General features: G+C 40.2%; 1 protein-coding gene across 3 annotated transcripts in view; it reads right to left on the bottom strand.

Moving 5' to 3' along the window:
• Positions 1-23,494, bottom strand: part of ACO1 (aconitase 1) — a 52,074-nt gene that overhangs the window by 13,003 nt on the left and 15,577 nt on the right. For 2 of the 3 annotated variants that reach the window (XM_060762523.2, XM_060762524.2), the window contains exons 2-12: positions 17,164-17,272; positions 15,322-15,490; positions 10,737-10,874; positions 8,274-8,343; positions 6,754-6,937; positions 5,786-5,925; positions 5,218-5,389; positions 3,756-3,856; positions 2,939-3,055; positions 1,763-1,922; positions 473-608 (exon numbers count right to left, since the gene is read on the bottom strand). In XM_060762523.2, the coding sequence (XP_060618506.2) occupies positions 473-608; positions 1,763-1,922; positions 2,939-3,055; positions 3,756-3,856; positions 5,218-5,389; positions 5,786-5,925; positions 6,754-6,937; positions 8,274-8,343; positions 10,737-10,874; positions 15,322-15,490; positions 17,164-17,257 (1,481 nt within the window). In that variant the 5' untranslated portion in view covers positions 17,258-17,272. Of the gene's footprint in view, positions 1-472; positions 609-1,762; positions 1,923-2,938; positions 3,056-3,755; positions 3,857-5,217; positions 5,390-5,785; positions 5,926-6,753; positions 6,938-8,273; positions 8,344-10,736; positions 10,875-15,321; positions 15,491-17,163; positions 17,273-20,083; positions 20,109-23,494 lie in introns of those variants that run through there. The other variant, XM_060762525.2, reaches the window with a different exon arrangement.

Raw genomic sequence — 23,494 nt, 5'->3', positions numbered from 1 at the left:
CCTTAGCAAAGTTCTATGTACAGATTGCCAAAATGTCAGTCATATTGGTACGCATAACATTACTCATGTTCTAAGATATGACTGTGGAAATCAGAGCTGGAATTGTCCCGGTGACTTACAAAGGCATAACTGAGGGTTACACTGCCATAAACATCTCCTTGGAAACTGTGCAAGGAAGTATCCAGTACCTTTGCCCTCTATTACAAAATGGCAGAAAAATTGTGCTAGTTTTGCAACCCCAGCCCCCCAAAAAATCACAACTGCTTTGGGCATACTATGTTGTTTTTTTTAAATGGTTGGCAGTGGGCACTTTGGGAGACTGGTGGGGGCTTCAGAGGCTGCTCAAAGTGAGAACGGGGCCCCCTTTCCTCACCCCAGATGCATGCATTTGTTCTTTTACTTTAAGGGTGTTGAAATACAAATCAACTCAAGTCTTTGAAGAAAATTAATGATTAAAAATATAACCTCATACCCTAGTTGAGCAAGATAAGGCATAACACCACTCTCCTTCAGATAGTACGTGACTACTCCACTTCCCGGGGACAGACTAGTTTTGATGTATGGTTTCACAGACAGACCGGCTTCCACAGCTTTCTTTGCAAGCAATCCTAAAGAAAAAAAACCAGTCATATATATAACAATATTCATATGATGACGCTTTTCTCTAAACCAGATCCTGCATTGAGTCTTGTCATTCAGGCCAGGGCTCTCCAAAGCTTGGCAGAGATCTTTATTGACTTCTTGCCAAGAGTGTAACACTACTTGCTTTCCTAGTTCAACACATGGAGAAACCATCAACTATGCTGAGAAGCAAGTGAAAGACCTGAACAACTAATGCCCCATCCACACAAAGACTATAATGCATTTAACGTGGATCAAGAGGGGGGTGTCTTGATGGCATTCCACCCCCAACCCCATATGGGCCTCAACTCTCGTCCACCCTGAAACTCCTTTTAAAAAAGGAGTAGGAACAATAAGGCTGCTGCACTGCCCAGGAAGTGAAAGGGAGACTCTTCCTGTTGGCCCAGCATTGCTGAAGCTCTATGCCTTATCCTTCAGGAGCTCCTAAAGCAGGCATGGGAAAAATTCAGCCCTCCATGTGTTTTGGGCTTCAACTCCCAGAATTCGTAACAGTTGGTAAACTGGCTGGGATTTCTGGGAGTTGAAGTCCAAAATGCCGAAGATTGCCCATGCTTGTGCTAAAGCCATAGTTGGTACAGCTCCTTGCCAGGAGATATGGAGAAAAGCAAAGTAAACTCCTGGGTTTTTAGGGAGGCAATTAATCTGAATCAGAATGTGGATTTAAGAGATACAGTGGGTGTGTAATAGACATGGGCTCGGTGACTGTTTCATCTGTTTCATTTGTGTTTTTGTACCATTCTGTTTATTCGGAATACACAAAACGGTACACCGCTTTCCAGTACAGAAACACCAGTGAAATGAATGAAAAGTGGGAACGGTAACTGTTTGTAATATGATTTTCATGTCTGTCAGGGGTGCATCTTACTTGGGGCTTCGCTTCAGATCCTGAAGATGGACTTGGCATTTGGTGCTTTGGTTTAGGGCCTGCTGGCAGGCCTGTTAACCAAACACATTATTTTTCCAAGGAAATTGTGTCTGGCGTGCCAGGCCCTGTAGTGGAGTGCCAGCAAGCCCTGAAGAAGAGCGCCGAGTGCCGAACGCTAGGGGGAGGGTGGGGGGAAATAGTGAAGTGATTCTCAAGAAATGCATAGAAAATTGTACACCAGGACAAGACACTTACCAGCTCCTAGCATAACAGACGGATTACTTGTGTTGGTACAGCTGGTGATGGCAGCAATCACGACTGACCCATGTGTAAGTTCAAACTCCAGGTCATTGTAAACAAAGTTCACCTTGTTATTATGATGTTCAGGGGCAATTTGGAAACCTTTGAACCCTTGCTACAAGAAAGACCAAACAAGGAAGCAGAAATATTTTAAATTATTGGGGGCGGGGGGAGGAGGGGAGGAATGCTTCAAAGAGAAAAGCAACAGAGAGCTCATGCGAAAGAGGGAGCAAGGCAGTCACAGCCATTCTAGGTTTTTTTCCATGTCAGGAGCAACTTGAGAAGTCGCGTCTGGTGTGAGAGAATTGGCCATCTGCAAGGATGTTGCCCAGGGGATGCCTGGATGGTTTTCTATCCCGTGGGAAGCTTCTCTCATGTAACCACGTAAGAAGCTGGAACTGACAGAAGGGAGCTCACCCCACTCCCCGAATTCGAACCACCAACCTTTCAGTCAGCAGTCCTGCCGGCACAAGGGTTTAACCCATTGTGCCTCTGGAAGCTCCAGCCATTCTAGTAAACAATACCAATTGTGTCAAAGAATAAAATGACAATTGGGAGCTGAAATACTCCATGAAGAACCAGGCAAGGGGGACCCTTTGGTTTTCCCAAAATGTAGTATTTTACAGAAAAAGCTGCTGGGACTCTCTTGTCTGTATAATGTCCCAAAGCAGTATAAACAGCAAAACAAAATTCCAAATAGATCAAAAACAGTATGGGGCCCTGAGAAGTAAGGGAGAAGGGCAGGGATTCCTCTTTAGAAGATGACAAAAAAAAAAAAAAAAAAAACCCAAAACATCAACAATGAAAGCAAGATGTGAAGAATTAATATAATCTGGAGAAGAAAGTATTTATTTTTCCAAGGCAGATCCGTAAGTAAACATGAGAACATCATACATATGACATATGCTTTACTAGCACAAGAGATGCTGCTGTTGTACATAGATACCTCCAATGTCATGTGGCCTGCATGATTGCATTTACAAATTATCTACTATATATTTAAAATAATTCCAAGTTTAAAAGGCAGACTTCATTAATATTCTATGGGCAAAATAAATATACTATCAAAAGGAATAAATAGATAGATAGTGGCTCAAAAAAATAAATTATCGCTCTCAAAATTGACATTACCTTTGCTCCCAAGCATGTCTCAAAATCCTTCTTCATGTCAGAGACCACAACCTTGTCTTGTGGTCTTTTAGGGCCGCTACAACATGGCACTACAGTTTTGAGATCCAACTCTATAATCTATGTAAAAGAGAGACATTATTTTGGGTATATGTGGGATAAAGCCGAGTTACAATTCTTCTGTCCAAGGTATGGTTGTTCTATAGCTAACAGCAGAAAAAGAGTTTTCTTATTATTTTTGTCAGATTAGAAATGTTCCTTTGCTATATTATAATACAATATATTTGGGGCTATCCCACCTCAAAATAGTTAATGACTGGGATGGGATGGGAATGATAAAGTAGATCAGTAAAATGCTATGTCAAACAACACAGTAGAGGATGATTACTTCATGTTTAAAAATAAGAATGAAAACTTCTCCAATGAAGATCTCATAGTATTCTTGCCAAAAGCTGTCAGATCAGGGGGAAAAAATGAAAGCTATGTAACAAAATTTGAAAATTTTCAGTTCCTGGTTTGAAAGTTTTATTTCCTGTTTAATTGTGTGGTACTTACTTTGAAAGTAGTTGTAATACTCATTTTTTGTGGCTGACACAAGCTATGTTGAATTGGTTGAGGCTCAATGAAATATTCACTGAAAAACTATAGCAAAAACATTCCTTGCTATTTGGTTCTTTCCCAGTATAGAGATATTATGACTAGCTCATCCAATTTCCACAATTTTAGATCTTTATTTTCCCAGATTACAAAAAAGTAGTAGGCAAGATTCTGAGAGGTATGACTGTTTATTTGAGCAATGTATAAAGTAAAGAAAACCTACCTGAGTAAACTCTGGATCTTGAGATGAATTATTGAAATCTCTGAACATTCCTACAGCTTCAAGGTACTTTCTTATATGCTGAATCTTTTGTTGATCCCGTCCTGAAACAGGAAGAGTAACAACCAAATTGAGGTGTCAAGGACACTGTTTTATGGAACAGACCATTCAAGGTGTTGGAAATTATTTTTTAAAAGATCTAACAATTGAGACATAACAATAATTAGATGAAATATAAATTATTAAAATATTAGTTGTATGTAAAAATTGATTATACTTACTCTGAAAAAAACATATTTAAATAGCCAAGATTTTAGTAACATAGCCAAATAATTTGGAAAGTTTTTCAAACTAGAAGTATGAATGACAAATATGATTTTTCAGCATCATATGTGAAAGAGGATTTCCCATCTTTGTATTCAATATACATTTAAAATTCCTTAGCCATTACTGATGTGGTTATCTAAGAGTTTGCCCTTGAAAGTAGTATTACTTTTTACAGGCCTTAATAGTTTATTAATTATTAATTTATTTACTTTATTTATATCCCGCCTTTCTTTATCCTGAGGGAGACTCAAGGTAGCTTACAATCACACCTCCATGGTGCCTTAAAATATACCACATCAGTTAAAACATGTTAAACATTAAAACATAATAAGCATAATAAAAATACATTTCAATGAATCACATTAGGTTGATCTATATAGAATTACAACATTTGTTGTCTAAAAGTTTAAAAATGTCATGTCAGGAGGAACTGTCAAGCCATTTTTTAATAACCTGGGGGCTGTATGCTTATTTTCCTTATCTCTAACTGTGTCCGTTTTGGTTGTTATAGTCAATGCAATGAAGTAATGCCACCTAACGCCCATCTTTTCCAACGACAAACTAAAGCACAGTAGAAGGCTCATAAATGTAATTATATATATATATTTTTTTAAAAAAATTAAACAGGAAATATAGTCCTAATTCAGATATAACAACAAAACTTTGTTTATGGCTATGAAAACTAGCTGGTGTTGTCCTGTTCCCTTCTAATTTGCGTCAAGCCGAAAGGAAAGAAGATGAGCTTTCTACTACTGTTTGCACTAAGTGACAGTTTCTAGATTAAAGTGATATTATTAATATGACAAAATACAGACTTTAAAAACCATAATTTGTTTGCAAACCAGAAAAACAAACGAAACATGATTTCTGCAAGACATTTTCTAATATTTGGATGCAAATGAGAAACAACTTCAAGCAGAAACATTTTATCTCCACTCCACTCAATACACAAATGGGGTTGTGCAGAGGCTAGTGAGCATATATTCATTCTATAATGGCAATCTGTGGTTAATTAATATATCTAAAGTGAGCCACGTGGTTACAGATGTTACTTTGACTATTCTTAAAATAAAGCATTCAATCCAGCTCTTCATTAAATGGTCCATTTCAACATTTGAGACGTGTTGCTGTTACTCACCTGTTTGGACGAGGTATCTGATGCTAACTTCATCAACTGGGAAGAAGGCTGCAGTGGCACCATATTCTGGGCACATGTTGGCAATTGTGGCTCGGTCCGCAATGGACAACTGAGCAACCCCAGGCCCAAAGAACTCTACAAATTTGCCCACAACTCCAACCTGACGTAAATGCTGGAATAAATTAAGACCTGAATTCAGTCATACAGGACATTGCTTTAATTCTATTTTTTAAAAATAAAAGTCATAGTCAGATGTGCCTGAATTGTGATCTCCTATTCAAAACTTCTCAGAAACTTAGGATAGTAACTCCTCTAAGGCATTTGTGTGTGAAATGACTAAAAGGCTCGTCACCATACCAACTGATGTGCTACTGTATTTCTGCTCATGCTAACATCTGGAATGGAAATCTTAATGGTAGAACAGGGTGAAGTACTTTGAATCATCCCAGTGTTTTGGCCATGAACTCCACCCAGCATGGCCAGTAATCAATGACTTTGCAAACTACAGCCCCACCTCTACTATCTGGAAATGGGTAAACAATTATTTGTAGTGAAATCATAGTATTACCTTGGTAACTGTTAGCACTATGTCTGTAGACGTGACAAGTGGATCGGGACTTCCCATCAGTTTGTAACCAATCACTTCTGGGAGCACCATGCTGATTGGCTGGCCCAGCATCACCGCTTCGGCTTCAATGCCCCCCACACCTGATGAACAAGAAGGCAATCACTAAACAAAACAGCCTTTTTTGCAGACAGCCAAACAACAAGAAGAAAAAGCTAGCCGAGACAACACGGGAGACACCAAGTGATCAAACCAAAATGGATCAGTCTAAAACATCAACAGTGTAAACATTCTTGATATCTTGAATTTTTAAGGAGTATTGATCTTCAGTAAGAAATTATATAGGTTGTAAGAACTTAGAAGCAACCATACAGAATCTGACTCAATGTCCATGTAGTCTAATTTTCTGTTTCAACTAGAAACCTGTAGAAAGCCCATGAATGGGATGTGGTCCAACTAAAGATGGGAAGGCCTGGAAAAACCCTGAAAATTAAGCAGGGGAAAAAAACCTGGAAAAATTTAGAAAAAATGGAAAAAATCTGTTTCCTCTCCCAAGTTTCATTTTAAATAATTCTAAGATTGCTTAGAGATTTTTGGAATAATTTTCTGATAATTGACACATTTAGAGCTTTGGTATCATGCTCTTGCAGAAGCAATGGGAACACACACAACTTGTGCACGTCACAAGCCCACAAAAAGCATCTCTTTTCCATAATCAAAATTCAAAGTCAGACTGAAATGAGTTCACATAATCAGTTTGTTTCAGGAACCCAAGGAAGCTGAAATAGCATCACCTTTGCTACTCATGTCTCACTCTACACAAACTTTATTTCAGACACAAAATTCTTAAGGATAATTCAATAAAATTACTTTCAGGTTATGTGTATAAAGAGGTATATGATTAAAATAATACGTGGACCTACAAAACAAAATTTTGCCAAACACATTTTAAGTATGAAGTGAAGACTTACCCCAGCCAAGCACTCCTAAGCCATTGATCATTGTGGTATGTGAATCAGTGCCGACCACACTGTCTGGATAATAGTATCCATTCTGATCAAAGACAACTCTTGCCAAATACTCTAAATTCACTTGATGGATAATCCCAGAACCTGGAGGAATAATCCTCATGTTCTGGAAAGCTTGGGAACCCCACTAGAAAACAAAAGTGAAAAAAGTTAAACACCTCTTAGGTTCATGAGAAGTTAAAGCAGTGGCTCTCAACCTGTGGGTCCCCAGATATTTTGGCCTTCAACTCCCAGAAATCCAAACACTTGGTAAACTGGCTGGGGTTTCTGGGAGTTGTTGGCCAACACACCTGGGGACCCACAGGTTGAGAACCACTGAATTAAGGCCAAGCCAACATGTACTTTTTGTTTTACTAGAAGACCACTTCTATCCAGAGTCCACAAAGATGAGATAAGGAAAGTGCTCCAATCTTAAAACTCTTGGGTTTTGCTAAACTAGTGATTTTCAATATGTGGGTCCCCCGGTGTTTTGGCCTACAACTCCCAAAAATCCCAGCCAGCTTACCAGCTGTTAGGTTTTCTGGGAGTTGAAGGCCAAAACATTTGGGGACCCACAGGCTGAGAACCACTGTGCTAAAACTTCATCATCCAACTCAAAGAGATATACACTAGGCCTCATTATTTTGTGAAATAAAATATGAAAGGGGAAACTGAACTGGCATTTAGTCACACCAGATTAATTATTGCCCCAGGTGGTGCAATGGGTCAAACCTGTGTGCTGGCAACACTGAATACCAACAAGTCAGAGGTTTGAATTCGGGGAGAGCGCAGATTAGCTCCCTCTGTCAGTTTCAGCTCCCCATGCAGGGACATGAGAGAAGCCTCCCACAAGGATGGTAAAACATCAAAACATCCTGGCGTCCCCTGGGCAAAGTCCTTGCAGACGGCCAATTCTCTCACACCAGAAGCGACTTGCATTTTCTCACGTCACTCCTGGCACAATTTTTTTTGTCATGAATAGCCTGCATTTACACAGAATCAAAAATCAACTGTAAATTACAAAGTTCAAAATGTATGTCTATGTAAAATAATCAAAAATCAAGTCCTGTGTAGAAAATGCCTGTTTTCTTTTGGTCTTCCATCTCTTGTCCGGCTTACTTATATGATAATCAAATTGAGGTGGGTATCTTCATTGTCTTGTGGGACATTCCATACTCACTTGGGCTACCTTTAGTGCAACAAAAAGTCACAATATGCATTTAAACAAAGCATGTGAGGTGCCTTGCTTTCAAATAGATTCTGCAAGGTTTCTAAAAGTGCATAGTACATGGCCCCCATGAGCCTTGTTTTAAGTCACATTGTGCCATTTGTTGAAGCAAAGGGTAAGGTAGAAACACTCTGTATGTTGTGCCATAAACTAGAGTTCTTTCCTTCCTCAACTACACTTTCTGGGGTCAAGGGAGGGCCATTTCCCCAGCTATTTCCTCTGTGATGAGGAAAAACTGGAAAAATTCTTACTATACCTTTAAGAACTCAAATCGTTCTTTGTTCCTTTCGAACTCTAGATCTTGATTCTTTTCTAAACTGTCTGGCCTGCAAAGAAAAAAATGGATTATCAGCGTGGCAGACTTTGAGTAAGATGTAGCAGGTGGTCCGATGCGTGTGGGCAAAAAGAAAAGAACAAAGCAAGTTTTGTATTTATTTAGCTCAGCTGTTTTATGCACTTTAATTACTTTGCACCAAGGATCTAGAGAGAAGCAGCGAAGAGAGCTTAAGAAGCTTTTGCAGTAATTCCTACTGTCTGGTTCCAATGCTAATTCCATACTGTATGTAGGCAGGTTGGCAGAATCTAGGTGGCAGAGAAAAAGCAATGGAAAGTTTACTAAAAACAGTAATTAGGTAGGCATTAATCCTTCCTTAATATACTATGCTGTTGAGCTCACCAAATCTGTAAATGTACTTCAGAGGTTCTTGAATATAAGCCAAGATAAGAATATAAGACAAGATTTGCTGGCTGAAACGAAAAGCCTACCTAGCCCAGCATCCTGTTTTTCACAGAGGGCAACAACAAAAAAAAAAAAAATCTACAAGTAGGATAAGAAGGAAACAATTCTCTCACACAATTGATTCTCAGAAGCTAGGCTGCCTGCCTCTCTATACCATTATCTAGTAGCTCCTGGCAACCTATTCTTCCATCTTTGAAGTTTAGTTGATAACTACCAAAACATTGTGTGGCAACAAACTGGGTGAGGAAATGCTTCCTTTTGTCTGTCCTGAATTGTCTACTATTCACCTTTAGTGGATGATCCCTGCTTCTAGCATTGTGTAAGATGGAAAAGAGCATCTGTTTATACATTTTCTTCAAATCAAGAAAATGATTTGTACTACGGATAAGAAACTTGTGTTGGGCTACAACTCCTATTATCCTTGTACACTGGCCATGCTGGCTAGGACTGATATGACTTGTGGTCAAGTAATATTTAGACAACCACATGCTTATCCTATAGCATGCCAAACATATCACCTACTCCTTCCCCTTAGCTAAGCATCCCGCTCTTTGTGGATAAATGTCTTTTATGTTCTGATGATTTTAATTGCACCTTTGGCACTTCAGAAATGGCACTTCAGATACTGGGAGGGTGATCACACTACCAGAGGAATTTCACTGGTCAACAATACAGGGTGTGGCTGATCCAGCAGGACTCCTAGGATATTTTAATTTATCATGCCAGAAACAAACTGAGGGTACAGTTAAAATGTATTTTAAACACAAAGTTTAAAAACTTGGCATTATCCTAAATGTCCTTTGACCAGTAGCTGGCCACTTGGAGTGCCTTTGGTGTCGCTGTGAGAAGGTCCTCCATTGTGCATGTGGTAGGGCTCAGGTTGCATTGTAGTAGGTGGTCTGTGGTTTGCTCTTCTCCACACTCGCATGTCATTGACTCCACTTTGTAGTCCCATTTCCTAAAGTTGCTCTGCATCTCATTGGGCCAGAGGACAGTCAGCTCAGTGCCTTCCAAGTCGCCCAGTCTTCTGTATCCCCAGGAGGAAGTTTCTCATCCAATCTCAGCCACTGGTTGAGGTCCCGGGTTTTAGCCTGCCACTTTTGGACTCTAGCTTGCTGAGGTGTTCCTGCAAGTATCTCTGTATGTCTTAAAAAACTATTTCTTGATTTAAGGCATTGGCGTGCTGGCTGATGTCTGAACAGGGGGTGGGCCGGAGATGTCACTGTCTTGGTTCTTTAATTATTGGCTGCTACTTCCCAGCGGATGTCAGGTGGTGCAATACTGGCTAAACAGTATAATTTCTCTAGCAGTGTTGGGCATAGACATCTGTGATAATGCAGCATATATCATTAAGAACCATATCCACTGTGTTAACATAGTGAGATGTATTCCACACTGGGCATGTATATTCAGCAGCAGAGTAGCAAAGTGTCAGAGTAGATGTCTTCACTGAGTCTGGTTGTGATGCCCAGGTAGTGCCCGCCAGCTTTCAATATTTCATATAATATTATTTCTAGCAGTGTTTATTATAATATTATTTCTAGCAGTGTCAGAGTACAGTCCAGAGTGACTCCCACGTATGTTGCAATGCTCCAATGGAATTTCTTCCCTGGTAATCCTCAGAGCTCGAGATACTTATCTGTTCTTAAGATGAAAAGCACTGTCTTAGATGGATTAGGAATCAGCTGGTTTTCTCTGTAATAGACAGTAAGAACACCTAAAGCTTCAGAGAGCTTCTGTTCAACCGTTTCAAAGCTCCCTGCTTGAGTGGTGATGGCACGATTGTCAGTGTAGATGAAACTCTCTGTCCCTTCTGGCAGTGGCAGGTCATTTGTGTAAATGTAAAACATTGATGGATATGCTTACGTTAGAAGATGCATCTGAAATAACTGTTTAAAAGCTAATAATTCAATGCAACAATTTTCAAACCCCACTAAACTTATAATTGCAGTGGAGTAAATATCTATTGCCATGCCTTACCTTTTATTAAAATCAACTTGGATGGAATGGTCAATCACTAAATCAGCAGGACAGACGGGGTTGATTTTTTCTGGGTCTCCTTCCAGCATCTTCACAGCATCTCGCATAGCAGCAAAATCAACTACAGCAGGGACACCACTGCAGTGGAAATATTAAAGAGAAGAAGCCTGAATTGATGGAGTAAATAGTAGGCATGGGCAATCCATGGTTCTAAATAGTTCGAAAGTACTTACTAGAGGGCCCTGGTGCTTTGCTTCTAAAGTGTTACTAAAGCTGGTGCTTTGCTTCTAAAGTGTTGCTAAAGCTGATGCTTTACTTCCTAAAGTTCTGGTGGTGAGTTTCAGAACTCTAACGAAACTTTCAAAATTTCATTATTATTTCGTTATTGATGATGTTTACGACAGAACCGATTAGGACCTACCATTTATAACGAAATGTTGAAGGCTTTCTTAAAAGTTCTGAAGTTTTCATTACTTTAGAAACACTTTAGAAGCAAAACACCAGTGCCCCCTAGTTTTGTAAGTACTTTAGAACCATTTAGAACAATAGATTGCCCATACCTAGAAATAGTTTATTTATTTTGTATCAAAAGCATTGCATAAAAGAGTATAAAACTGATAAAAATAGAAGGAGCACATGCAGCTAAATATCTTTTGACCAAAAACAGAAAGCAGCAACTGCATTGTCTGTAACCTCAAACAATTCTTCCTTTGTACATGAGGTGGGACATTGTGGACAAGCATACAGATACGGAGTTGTCTGTTCTGTTCTACAGTCACACAAGGTGGAGGATTCTTTTAGGTAGTGCCATTTTACCAGATGGTCTGAGTAAATAGCGTTTAGTATTTGAATTATTTCTGTCCCTTAATTGTATTTTTTTCACTCTTACAGTGAGAGCTGCTTTCAATGCCAAAATCGAAAGAAGGGCAGAATATAAATTTAATAAATAAATAAACAGAATATAAATACATAAATGGACAGGAAGCCAGATGCCATACTGATTTGGAAAAGCAATAAAATAATTAAAAAATTTAAACTCCCGACCCCAAAGGAACAATAATGATTAGGGAGTTTGGATATATACAGTATGCGGGCAATTCTTCAAACCATGGCTTTGGGAGAACTATAAAATGGGTGGCTTTAAGGGAAGCTGCTACTGATCATTTTCATGGGTTAATTCTTCTTTTGTGAAAAATATGTGGGGCATGTGGGGATGGGAGATATGGGTCTCACAAGGATGATGATCCTATATTTGAAGTCATGGTATTTACACACACCTAACATAACAGAAAATATGAGGACGGTACATTACTAATAGGCCATAACTCTGGCTTCCTTAATAATTCTTTAACAATGGTATCAACCTTGAATTAGTCCAAATACAATAATGTTACTGGGGCAACTGGACAGAATTCTTGCACATGAGTTTGTACATGTAGTCAAGCCTCTGTCTTCAGATTGGATTAAGCAGACCTATACTCTTCTGGAATAGTTTCAGAAAATGCATTACCAGTTTCCATAAGACCACACATCAAGTTAAGCCAGGATTAAGATAGAAACTAGCAATTCTTGCACTCAAGTCATCCTGTTCTCTAAATATACACCAGGTTTTCATTTTTACTATAATTATGCATTAGATCTGGATGAAGTACATCCAAATCTGGTTTCTTTGAACAGGTTTGGGTATTTCGTGAGATGAACTGAAGTCGCACCCTAGTTGAAGCTGTATGTGGACTTGTGGGTTTCAGAAAGGCAGGGAAATGCAACAAAGGTAAAGGTTTCCCCTTGACATTTGGTCTAGTCATGTCCGGCTCTGGGGGTTGGTGCTCATCTCCATTTCTAATCCAAAGAGCGGGTGTTGTCCATAGATGCCTCCAAGTCCATGCAGCCAGCATGACTACAATGCCATGATTAATAATGTGGGATTTCTTTCCTTGATATTCTGGGACAGAGGGATGTGTGGAAGGGCCATGGGCTATATGGCTGTGTGGAAGGGCCCTTAAGGTACTATCTACACTGCCCTATAAAATTCAGATGATCTGCTTTGTGCTGGACTAAATGGCAGGGTAGAAGGGGCCCTTGACTCCCTCCCATTTGACTTCCTGGCTCCCTTGCCTTGAGCCTGAGTTTGGCTTCACCCTCCCAGGCTGCACCTGCGGGTCTCCCCTTCCTCTTGCAGGTGCCAGGAAAGGTGAGTCCTGCGTGGGCTTTCCCGGAAGCCAGAGCCCCGCATTTGGAGGAAGGGGTCTCCCTCTTTGCGACACCCCCACCATTAGGCAATGGTGTCCCTGGCTGCACAGGAGCATCACCTCCAACCCATTCAGTAGATTAATAAGCGATGCCTATTAATCTACTCACATTTGTATACTTTCAGACTTCTAGATTGGTAGAAGCTGGGGCTAAGAGCGGGAGCTCATCCCATTCTCCGTATTCAAACCGCTGACCTATTGGTTAGCAAGTTCAGCAGCTCAGTGGTTTAACCCGCTGCGCTGCTGGTGGCTCCAAAAGCAACAAACAACACTAAAGTTTCATTTTTATGAAAATACCACACAGTGGGATCAAAAGAGGGAATGAATTGAATGGCAATCTTCCAGCCTGTGGCCCTCCAACTTCTACAAGCTCTAGCCAGTTTGTCCAATGGCCAGGAATTTTGGGAGTTGGAGGCCAAAACAGCTGGAGTGCCACATGTTGTGCAGGCCTAGAATAGAGCAATGATTGCCTCTGGTCCTCCAGATGTATTGGACTTCAGCTCCATTGGTCAAAGTGGCTCAAAACACCTAGTAGATCGGAATTTGGGAATCACTGGAATAGCAATTGGAACCCATTCACCCTACCCAGTTAAAGTGCCATGACTCCAGTTAACTGCCTGGTTTTCATCCCATGGAATCTTTGCACCATAGTTTCATGAAATATTTAGAATGATCTTTCATAGAGTTCTAGTGTCTCACTCAACCCACAGGTTCCAGAGGATGAAGACATTGTAGTTAAGGTGGAATCAATGTGCTATAATAATCTAGTGCAAAACGGATCTAAGTGTACGTTATAGAAGAGAAGTTCCATTCAGAAATAAAATGTCCTCATACAATGAACTATATGGAAAAATTAAGAACTGTGCAAGAGAGAGTGGGAATAACTGTGCTACTCCATTTTGATCCTTCTTTATATTCACTATCTTCCATAAGCTGGAAGGTAAAAGTCTGAATCAGGAAGATTACTCTGCTTGTTTAGGCTTCAGAGACCATTTAGGGCCCTGGAAAATTGGGCTTCTAAAGTCTATGGGAGTCTAAAAGGGAAAGATAAGGGTTTCTCTTTGACAGTAAGTCTAGTGATGTCCGTCTCTGGGGGGTAGTGCTCATCTCCATTGCTAAGCTGAAGAGCCGGCGTTGTACATAGACACCTCCAAGGTCATGTGGCCGGCATGACTGGATGGAGCGCCTTTACCTTCCTGATCTACTCATATTTGCATGTTTTTGAACTGCTGGGTTGGCAGAATCTGGGGCTAAAAACGGGAGCTCACCCTGCTCCCCGGATTTGAACCACCAGCCTTTTGGTCGGTAAGTTCAGCAGCTCAGTGGTTTAATCTGCTGTGCCACCAGGAAGCCCATAATATGTAGACTACCAATACAAAAAAAAAAAAAAAAAAAAGGAGGAAAAAAAGAAAAAAAAGAAAAACCAGCCAGAGAGAGATTCTTGAGCCTGATTTATGAATCACTTGGGAGATATGGTTTGAAATTAAAATGAACACTACAAATATACTGTCACTGTGAACATTTTCTGCCAGCCTATAAGACTGAAGTTCAAAGAACAGCAACCTTTGATTCCAATGACGTAAAATGAAGTAGGAATAGTTACTTTTTTACTTGAAGGCCTGTTTAACCAACTTAGTATAGTTTGTCAACCACATTTCAAGGCTAGAGGAATGAAGAGGAAAGGATTTGTTAGCTTTAGATCTGTGTCTTAGTAAGTCAACATTCATATTTATCAAAATCCTACATACTTAAAGCTGACTTTTTTGGGTTGCTTCAGCACACTAAAACAAGCAAGTTCAAAAGGTCTGTTTCATCACTTGTTCTCTATGAAATTTCCAAAACTCTCCAAAGAAAACACTATAGTGCAAATACAACCAAAAGTTGGATCAAGAGCTGTACATTTCTGATCCTATCTAAAAAGAAAAAAGCAGAACATAGATAATCCCCAAACAGCAGTTCTCTCTGGGAAAAAAAATTGTATACTTTCTCTACAATTCCTTGAAGGAAATCTGAATTTTGAACAATTTTTTCAGGGTGTGTGTGGGTTAATAAGAACAGCTCTCAAAACAGAATAATCTCTTGTGACTGTAGTCATAACTCTTGAATAGTCTGTACACAAAGTGTAGAAAAATCCATTATAACAAGCAAGCAAGGGCATATTGACAAGCATGTGACATGGCGCTCCATGCAGTCATACTGGCTGCATGACCTTGGAGGTGTCTATGGACAATGCCAACTCTTTGGCTTAGAAATGGAGATAAGCACCACTCCCTAGAGTCAGACACGACTAGACTTAATGTCAAGGGGAAACCTTTGCCTTTACCCATATAACTTACGTAAAATCTTGCAGAATGACTCTGGCGGGCTTAAACGGCACTTCAATGTTCTTGTGTTGCATCTCCTTCCAGTTGAGGACATTTTCAACATCGTTTCTCTTCACAAGGAACTCATCACAGTTGCGAACTGCAGCCTCCAGCAAGACTCTGATAGAAAATGGTAAACGTTCTGGAAGGACGATGAGAAGAAAAAAGATTTTATTTATTTTATTTATTTACTTTGCTTATATACCGCTGTTCTCAGCCCAGGGGCGACTCACAGCGGAAGATAACACTATGTAACACATTTTTGTTCCTTGGTTATAAATGTCGTTCCCTAATTGGTTCTACCATAAAAACATGGAAAAAAGTTTATTATCTTTGTTTTTGTGAGACATCCTATAGTACATTTTGCTACAGTTTTTCAATGACTATCTGATAAGAGTCTCAAGCAATTCAACATAGTTTGTGGCAGCCATAAAAAACAAAGTTTCTGGAGTATAACATCTATTTTCAAAGTAAGTACTGCACAATTAAAAAGGAATAATATTGCAAACTAGGATAAAAACATCAATTCCTCATGTCACCAAAGAAAAGACAGGGCTGTCAGACATCTATATGATGTTTTGCCTTATGTCCGTTCTAACAGGCTGTGTTTTTTATTTAATTTTAGTTGTTAAGTTATAATTCGTGTTTATATGTTGGGTTGTTTAAACTTTGTTATTATGTATTGTTGTTGTATTCGGGCATTGAATACTTGCCTTTTATGTTTGGAATCTCCCTTGAGTCCCTTCGGGGAGATAGAGCGGAATATAAATAATAATAATAATAATAATAATAATAATTATTATTACTATTCAAATCTAGAACACTTCTATCAGTAGCATACAGAAAAGCCAAACCTTTTAAATGCTTGTTGTTATTATATGACTGACAAGTTGTTATATGACTTACAAATGCCCCATCTTATAGTTTTCTTGGCAAGATTTATTCAGTAGAGGTTTGGCATCACCTTCCTTTTAAGCCAAGAGGATGTCACTTGCCTGAGATTATTCAGTGGGTTTCCATGGCTGAGCAGGGATTTGAACCCTGGTCTCATAAAATCCTAGATCAACCCTCAGACTATTACATCATGCTGTCTTCTTTTAACATGCAAAGGTATTATACGCTCCCTATGATGCAATGAAAGTGGGGATTAGGTTGTGTTATCCCAATAATTTAGACGTATTACCTGCTGCTACAAACAGGAAAAGAAGGAAAGGGAAAACTCTAAATATGTGCAAACAAGTCATGGGCATAGGGAGCAGTGTGCATACACAAGAAAGCCCAGCTCTAAATGTATTTATTTATTTATTTATTTATGACATTTATATCCCGCCCTTTTCACCCCAAAGGGGACTCAGGGCGACTTCCATAATTGGCATCATTTCATGCCCAAAAAAAACCAATTAAAAACAATTAAACAACAATTTAAAACAACATTAAACAACATAGGTAAACATTAGATGACTCTTGTGCATAGATCCAAAGCCAGATAATTAAATAATCATATTCATCAGTCCAGGGTCAATTCCAACTGTATCGCACAGATAATTATGCTGGGCCAAATGCTTGTTCCTGAAGCCAAGTTGTCACTTGTTTGTGAAATAACAGGAGGGAAGGGGCCAATCGAATCCCACTAGGAAGGGAGTTCCACAGCCAAGGGGCCATTACTGAGAAGGTCCTGTCTCTCGTACTCATTCCTAACACCTGCAAAGGTGGTGGGACCAAGAGCAGGGCTTCCTCAGAAAATCTTAACCTAAAGTCACAGTGATCAAGCCATTATTTTTGGGGAACAACTCCTTGTGAATGCAGTCAACCTACCATATCTGGGGTCTCCCAAGTGTTTTAAACTGAAGAACTTTGTTGACTGGCCAGGGTCCAGTGGTTCCTCTAGGTGTGAAAATGGGTTGCTCATGGCTGAGATATCTCACTGCAAATCCAAAAAAAGGTTACTCAATCACCGGATGAAGCACTAAGTTTTCACAGACAATGTTTAAAATTATCATATTGTTAAGAACTGGGAAAACACATGTGGGTCTAAGATTCACAGTTTTTTTAAATACATAAACTGAAATAAATTCCTGATCTGCTGGAAAACGTAGTTCCACCAAAATACCCCCTTTGGATTTATTAATGTCATAAAAGAAAACTGATAAAATACTTTGCTTCTTTTCAAAATAAGGTAATGATATTCACCCTCGTTCTCTGAAATGGGACTTTTTTGTCTCCAAGGCATGTTTTGTTGCAAAACTCACCTGAAGAACACTACTCACAGAGGAACAGACATACAAAATAGGCACCATTTCCTCACATGGCACCTGAAGAACTGCAGCTCATGTTTCTAAGTTTCAGCCATGTGCCATGTCCAGGAGGGTTTTTTTAAACAGACAAAAGACACAATATATTATTTGACAACACAGAAATGCTGGACTACTCTAACAACCACCATGTCAGACTACAGAGAAAAGCCATTGAAATCCACAATCATCTGGACAATTTCAACAGAAAGTAGGAAACCATGAAAATGAACCAAATCTGGCTACCAGTATTTTTTTTTTCAAAAATTCCAAAATCAGGACAGGAAATAAAGAACAACACTTAAAAAAAGGGAAATTCCAGATAGGAAACCATCAGGGCCAGCTAATCACCTCCCAACAAAGGATTACCCCAGGCAGGAAGCAGCCAGGCTTTGAAGCTGCAAGACTATTCAATGCTAATCAAGGAGATCAATTGCAACATTCACACTTGATTCAAACAGACAAGAGTTCTATATACACAATATATATATATATATATTCCACAGGTATATAAACCCCACTTGCCAAGTTTCCAACAACCTCACAACCTCTGAGGATGCCTGTCACAGATGTGGGCAAAACGTCAGGAGAGAATGCTTCTGGAACATGGCCATACAGCCCAGAAAACTCACAGCAACTCAGCGATTTCGGCCATGAAAGCCTTCAACAACACATCAGACAAAACACAGCTGGGACATAACTTCTCCCAAAAAGCCTACTGCTTTTTACTACTGCAATACTTGTTTGTCCAAATTAATGTAATATATTAGGACAAAGAGTGACTGTGTGATGCATAACAATGTTGAGAAGCAGAAGTGACACATTTGATTTGTCAGCAATCTGACCTTGTTTAGAAGAGGAAATGGAAATAGAAGACATGTAATGTTAACCCTTCTACTAATCTAACCTTCAATAAATTGAATTTCCTATACATTCCTATAAAAATTGAAAGGGCTCTAGAAATGTCAATGCAATTGCATTTCAAAGTTATATTTTTCGTACTTGGATGTCTCTATGAGGAGGAGGTTAGTAATGCTCTGAGAGCCTCTCATATCTGTAGGAAAGCATATTCATATGAATATAATGTACCTTTTAAATATTTCCCTTGTGCTGTGAACAAACTTCTGGATTTTTAAATGCTGTTGTATGTATAGCAAAGTATTTTATAGTAAAACTGTAACCAAGTTGGTATAAAATTACTACCTCTTTTAAAATAATTTATTGTATGTCATTGTTTTTCTAGACAGGAAAAGATGTAACACTCAGCTGGACTGGCAAAAGCCTCAGGACTCAGGGGGCTGTTCATGACTGGAGTATTATAATTCGACATAGGTGGTCTTGTCCCTACATCTACACAAGCCCGATATATATCTTGACATTTTATCTTTCTTATTTTTCTCTTCCTGAATAGTGGAGTGATCTCTCTGAGCATGCACTGAGGGAAGGAAAGTAACCAGCGTGCCACAGGTCAAATTATTCACATTGAAGTCATGAGGTCCATTGCACAGTCAATGGAGCCCCCAGTGGCGCAATGAGTTAAACCAGTGGTTCTCAACTTGTAGGTCCCTATGTGTTTTGGCCTACAACTCCCAGAAATCCCTGCCAGTTTACCAGCTGTTGGGATTTCTGGGAGTTGAAGGCCAAAACATCTGGGGAGCCACAGGTTGAGAACCACTGCGTTAAAACCTTGAGCTGGCAGGAATGCTGATTGAAAGGTCGGCAGTTTGAATCTAGGGAGTGGGGTGAGCTCCCATCTGTCAACTCTAACTTCATATGCTGGGATATGAGAGAAGTCTCCCACAGGATGGTAAAAGATCCGGGTGTCTCCTGGGCAATGTCCTTGCAGATGGCCAATTCTCTCACACCAGAAGAGACTTGCAGTTTCTCAAGTCACTCCTAACATGAAAAAAAAAATGCATAGTCAGTGAATACAGACCAGTTGTGACCACCAACCCATGCTTCAATCAGAATGATACCTCCTGCTGGCCTGTGTTCCAAAAATCTTGGATGATGTTATTTATGGAGAATGCTGGCAATTTATATGGAAAACACTAGGGCAGGAGCTGGGTTGCAGTTAAACATAAACAAAGGTCAAGCTAGTCACTTCAAGGATACCATCCATCCTTCTTGCCCTTGGTCGGCCCCTCTTCTGTTCTCCTTCCATTTCCCCCAGCATCATTGTCTTCTTCAACCTTTCCTGCCTTCTCATGATGTGGCCAAAGTACTTCATCTTTGCCTCTGATATCCTTCCATCCAGTGAGCAGCCAGGCTTTATTTCCTGGAGTATGGACTGGTTGGATCTTCTTGTGGTCCAAGGCTCTCTCAGAAATTTCCTCCAACACCACAGTCCAAAAGCACTATAGCAGTTCTTTTAATCTTACTGTTCCTCTAAGGAAGAGGAGCAAGCCTTCAAATCACAATGATGATGATAATATATTACCCACCTCTCCTTTCAGCTTGAGACGGGTTACAAAAAGCTCTGGACAAACTTTGTTTTCCTCTGCAGCCTTTGAAGTTGCCTCTCTTTATTCCTGCATTAGTGCCTTTCTGCACGCCTTCCTTCCATTATTTCGTTGCTTCCCTATCACCAAATTAGCTATTTGCTTAGTGCTTTTTAATGCCCAGAAGAACTTTGCCCTCTTAATCACGTTTGCAATGCAATTTCCAAAGATGCATGAGAGTCAGCTTGTACCTACTGCCAAGGGCATTTATACACAAGCCATTTATCATGACATCATGAACATTGAGAAAACAGGAATCTGGCATTTAGAAAAAACAACTGCAGCACCGCAATACAGTGAGGTACATAGATTTGTTAAAGCGGGGGGCGGGGTGTTTTCAAAAGAAATCTCTTGTGGGAGGAAACTGGAGGACACATGCATTTCCCTTTGAGCCCCAATCAAAGTCTGTTGCCTACATTTATGAACTACGATAGTTTGGGGGAAAGGAAAATGGAAACATCCTCTGTTTTCACTGAACACTCAAAGAACTTGCTACTACTTATAGTACCTATAAATACTTCCAGTTTGTAAAATGCTGATTTCACTAACAGCTTCTGTGAATTACAATGGTCTTTATCCAAATACAAGGGCTTGGAAATCCCTTGTACAGGAGCTCCTGAGTTACAAACAACTGACTTACAAATGACCCATAGTTAAGAACAGGGGTAGATAACAGAAAGTGAGAGAAATCTACCCCTAGGAATTCCACTCCTGAAAGAGTTTCTATGGGTAGAAAGGTGTCTGCACTGAAGCTTTAGCACCAATCTCTGTTTCCATAAAAAGTAATGTTTTTAAAATCCAATTATCAGAGGGACAGAAACTGAGGTGACATCTTCTGAACAGGGGCACAGATAGCAAAACAATCACCACACATGTATTAACCCTTCCCTAAAGCTAAAATCTATATATATAAATCTGTTAGGTTGGTTCAACCGGACAGCAAAACTCCACAACCCCCCAACGAAACTGTACCAAAATTGCCATGCCCATAACACAACCCACAAGGTACAAACATATTTACTCAAAATGAAAAACAACACAACAACACACTCACAAAACAGCAAAACAACAAAACTCAAAAAACCCCAACGAAACTTAACCAAAATTCCCATGCCCATAACACAACCCACAAGGTACAAACATATCTACTCAAAATGAAAAACAACACAACAACACACTCACAGAACGGCAAAACAACAAAACTCAAAAAAACCCAACGAAACTTAACCAAAATTGCCATGCCCATAACACAACCCACAAGGTACAAACATATCTACTCAAAATGAAAAACAACACAACAACACACTCACAAAACGGCAAAACAACAAAACTCAAAAAAAAAAACCAACGAAACTTAACCAAAATTCCCATGCCCATAACACAACCCACAAGGTACAAACATATCTACTCAAAACGAAAAACAACACAACAACACACTCACAAAATGGCAAAACAACAAAACTCACAAACCCCCCAACGAAACTTAACCAAAATTCCCATGTCCATAACACAACCCATAAGGTACAAACATATCTACTCAAAATGAAAAACAACACAACAACACACTCACAAAACGGCAAAACAACTGAGCATGCGCATTGGTACACAGCCGCAAGTTCCCTGGCGCGCGCACACAGTTCCCTCTGCAGAAGCCATGCCCACTCCAAGCCCCGCCGCGCCGCTTCCCGCACACCCCCCCTGCCGCACGCACACACACAACCCCATGCTCCATCACTCCCCCCGCCGCACACACACACGCAACCCCACGCTCCATCACTCCCCCCACCGCCCACACACACACGCGCAACCCCACTCCCCCCCGCTGCCGCACACACACACGCAACCCCACGCTCCATCACTCCCCCCACCGCCACACACACATGCGCAACCCCACTCCCCCCGCTGCCGCACACACACACGCAACCTCACGCTCCATCACTCCCCCCCCTGCCGCACACACACACACAACCTCACGCTCCATCACTCGCCTGCCCCAATCTTACCTCCTTTTACTTCACGCCACCTCCAAACCCCACCCCGCCCCTTCCCGCCCTGTCAAAATCCAGGAAAGACAGGAAGGAAGGAAAGAAGGAAGAAAGAGAAAGGGAGATAAAGAAAAGGGGGAAGGAAGGAAAGTTAGAGAAAGAAGGAAGAAGAAAAGGAAAGAAAAGGAAAGATGGAAGGAAAGAAAAGAGAGACAGCAGAAGAGAAAGAAAAAGGGGGAAGGAAGGAAAGAGGTAGAGAAGGAAGAAATGAGAGACAGAGGGAGGGAAAGAAAAAGGGGGAAGGAAGGAAGGAGAGAAGGAAAGAAAAAAGAGAATGAAGGAAGGAAAGAGGGAGTGAAGGAAGGGGGAAGATGTAGAGAAAGAGGGAGGGAAGGAAAGAAGGCAAGAGAGAAGGAAGAAAAGAGACCAGAAGAGAAAGAAAAATGGGGAAGGAAGGAAAGAGATAGAGAAGGAAGAGGAGAAGGAAAGATGGGAGGGAAGGAAGGAAGGAAGGAGGGAAAGAAGGAGAGAAAGAGGGAAGGTTGGCCACAGCAACGCGTGGCAGGTAAAGGTTGTTATTTCTATGATTATTATGATGCTATTATTCCTATGAGACCCTTTTAGGGGGAATGGGAGAGGTGTCAGGTCCCAGAGGCAATGCATTGCATTATTGTTATTGTTATGATGGTGGTGAAATAAAAGGAAATAAAAAGAGAAAGAAGGAAGCAAACAGGGAGGGAAGGAAGGGGAAGGGAATGAAGGAAAGAGAGAAGGATGAAACCAAGTAGTGAAAGAAGGAAAGAAAGAAAGAGGTAGAGAAGGAAGAAAGGAGAGAAAGGGGGAGGAAAAGGGGGAAGAAATAAGTAGGTACCTCTCTTTCATAATAGTCCAGATATCTACTTCAACTTTGATAAGTTTTACTATAGGCCACAGCAACGCGTGGCAGGGCACAGCTAGTTATATATATTTGACTGGAGTTACACTTTAAAAATTTATCTATTCCGACTTACAAATAAATTCAACTGAAGAACAAACCTACAGAACCTATCTTGTTCGTAACTTGGGGACTGCCTGTATTTCCACTGAGGAAGAAAGAATCCAAGCTTGCCTATTGGAAAGGACAAATCTCAACCTGTATGGAGTACAGCTACTTGGAAGCTCTGTAACAATATATTGCTGTTGCATTTTTAAAATGGCTATGCAAACTGCATTTGGTTCTGATGAATATACATGGAAAAAGTCAACTTATTGTGTGCGAAAGGATGTTGCCTCCATACGAACATGATCCGCTTTACAAACCCATGGCAAGTCACAATCCAATGCCTTCTAGCGATGTAATTCTTTACTAATTCTGTTCTCAAAGGAAGGA

This window comes from Anolis sagrei, chromosome 2 (genome assembly GCF_037176765.1).
Source record: "Anolis sagrei isolate rAnoSag1 chromosome 2, rAnoSag1.mat, whole genome shotgun sequence".
Classification (NCBI taxonomy): domain Eukaryota; kingdom Metazoa; phylum Chordata; class Lepidosauria; order Squamata; family Dactyloidae; genus Anolis; species Anolis sagrei.
This window is presented reverse-complemented; position numbering and strand designations above follow the sequence as displayed.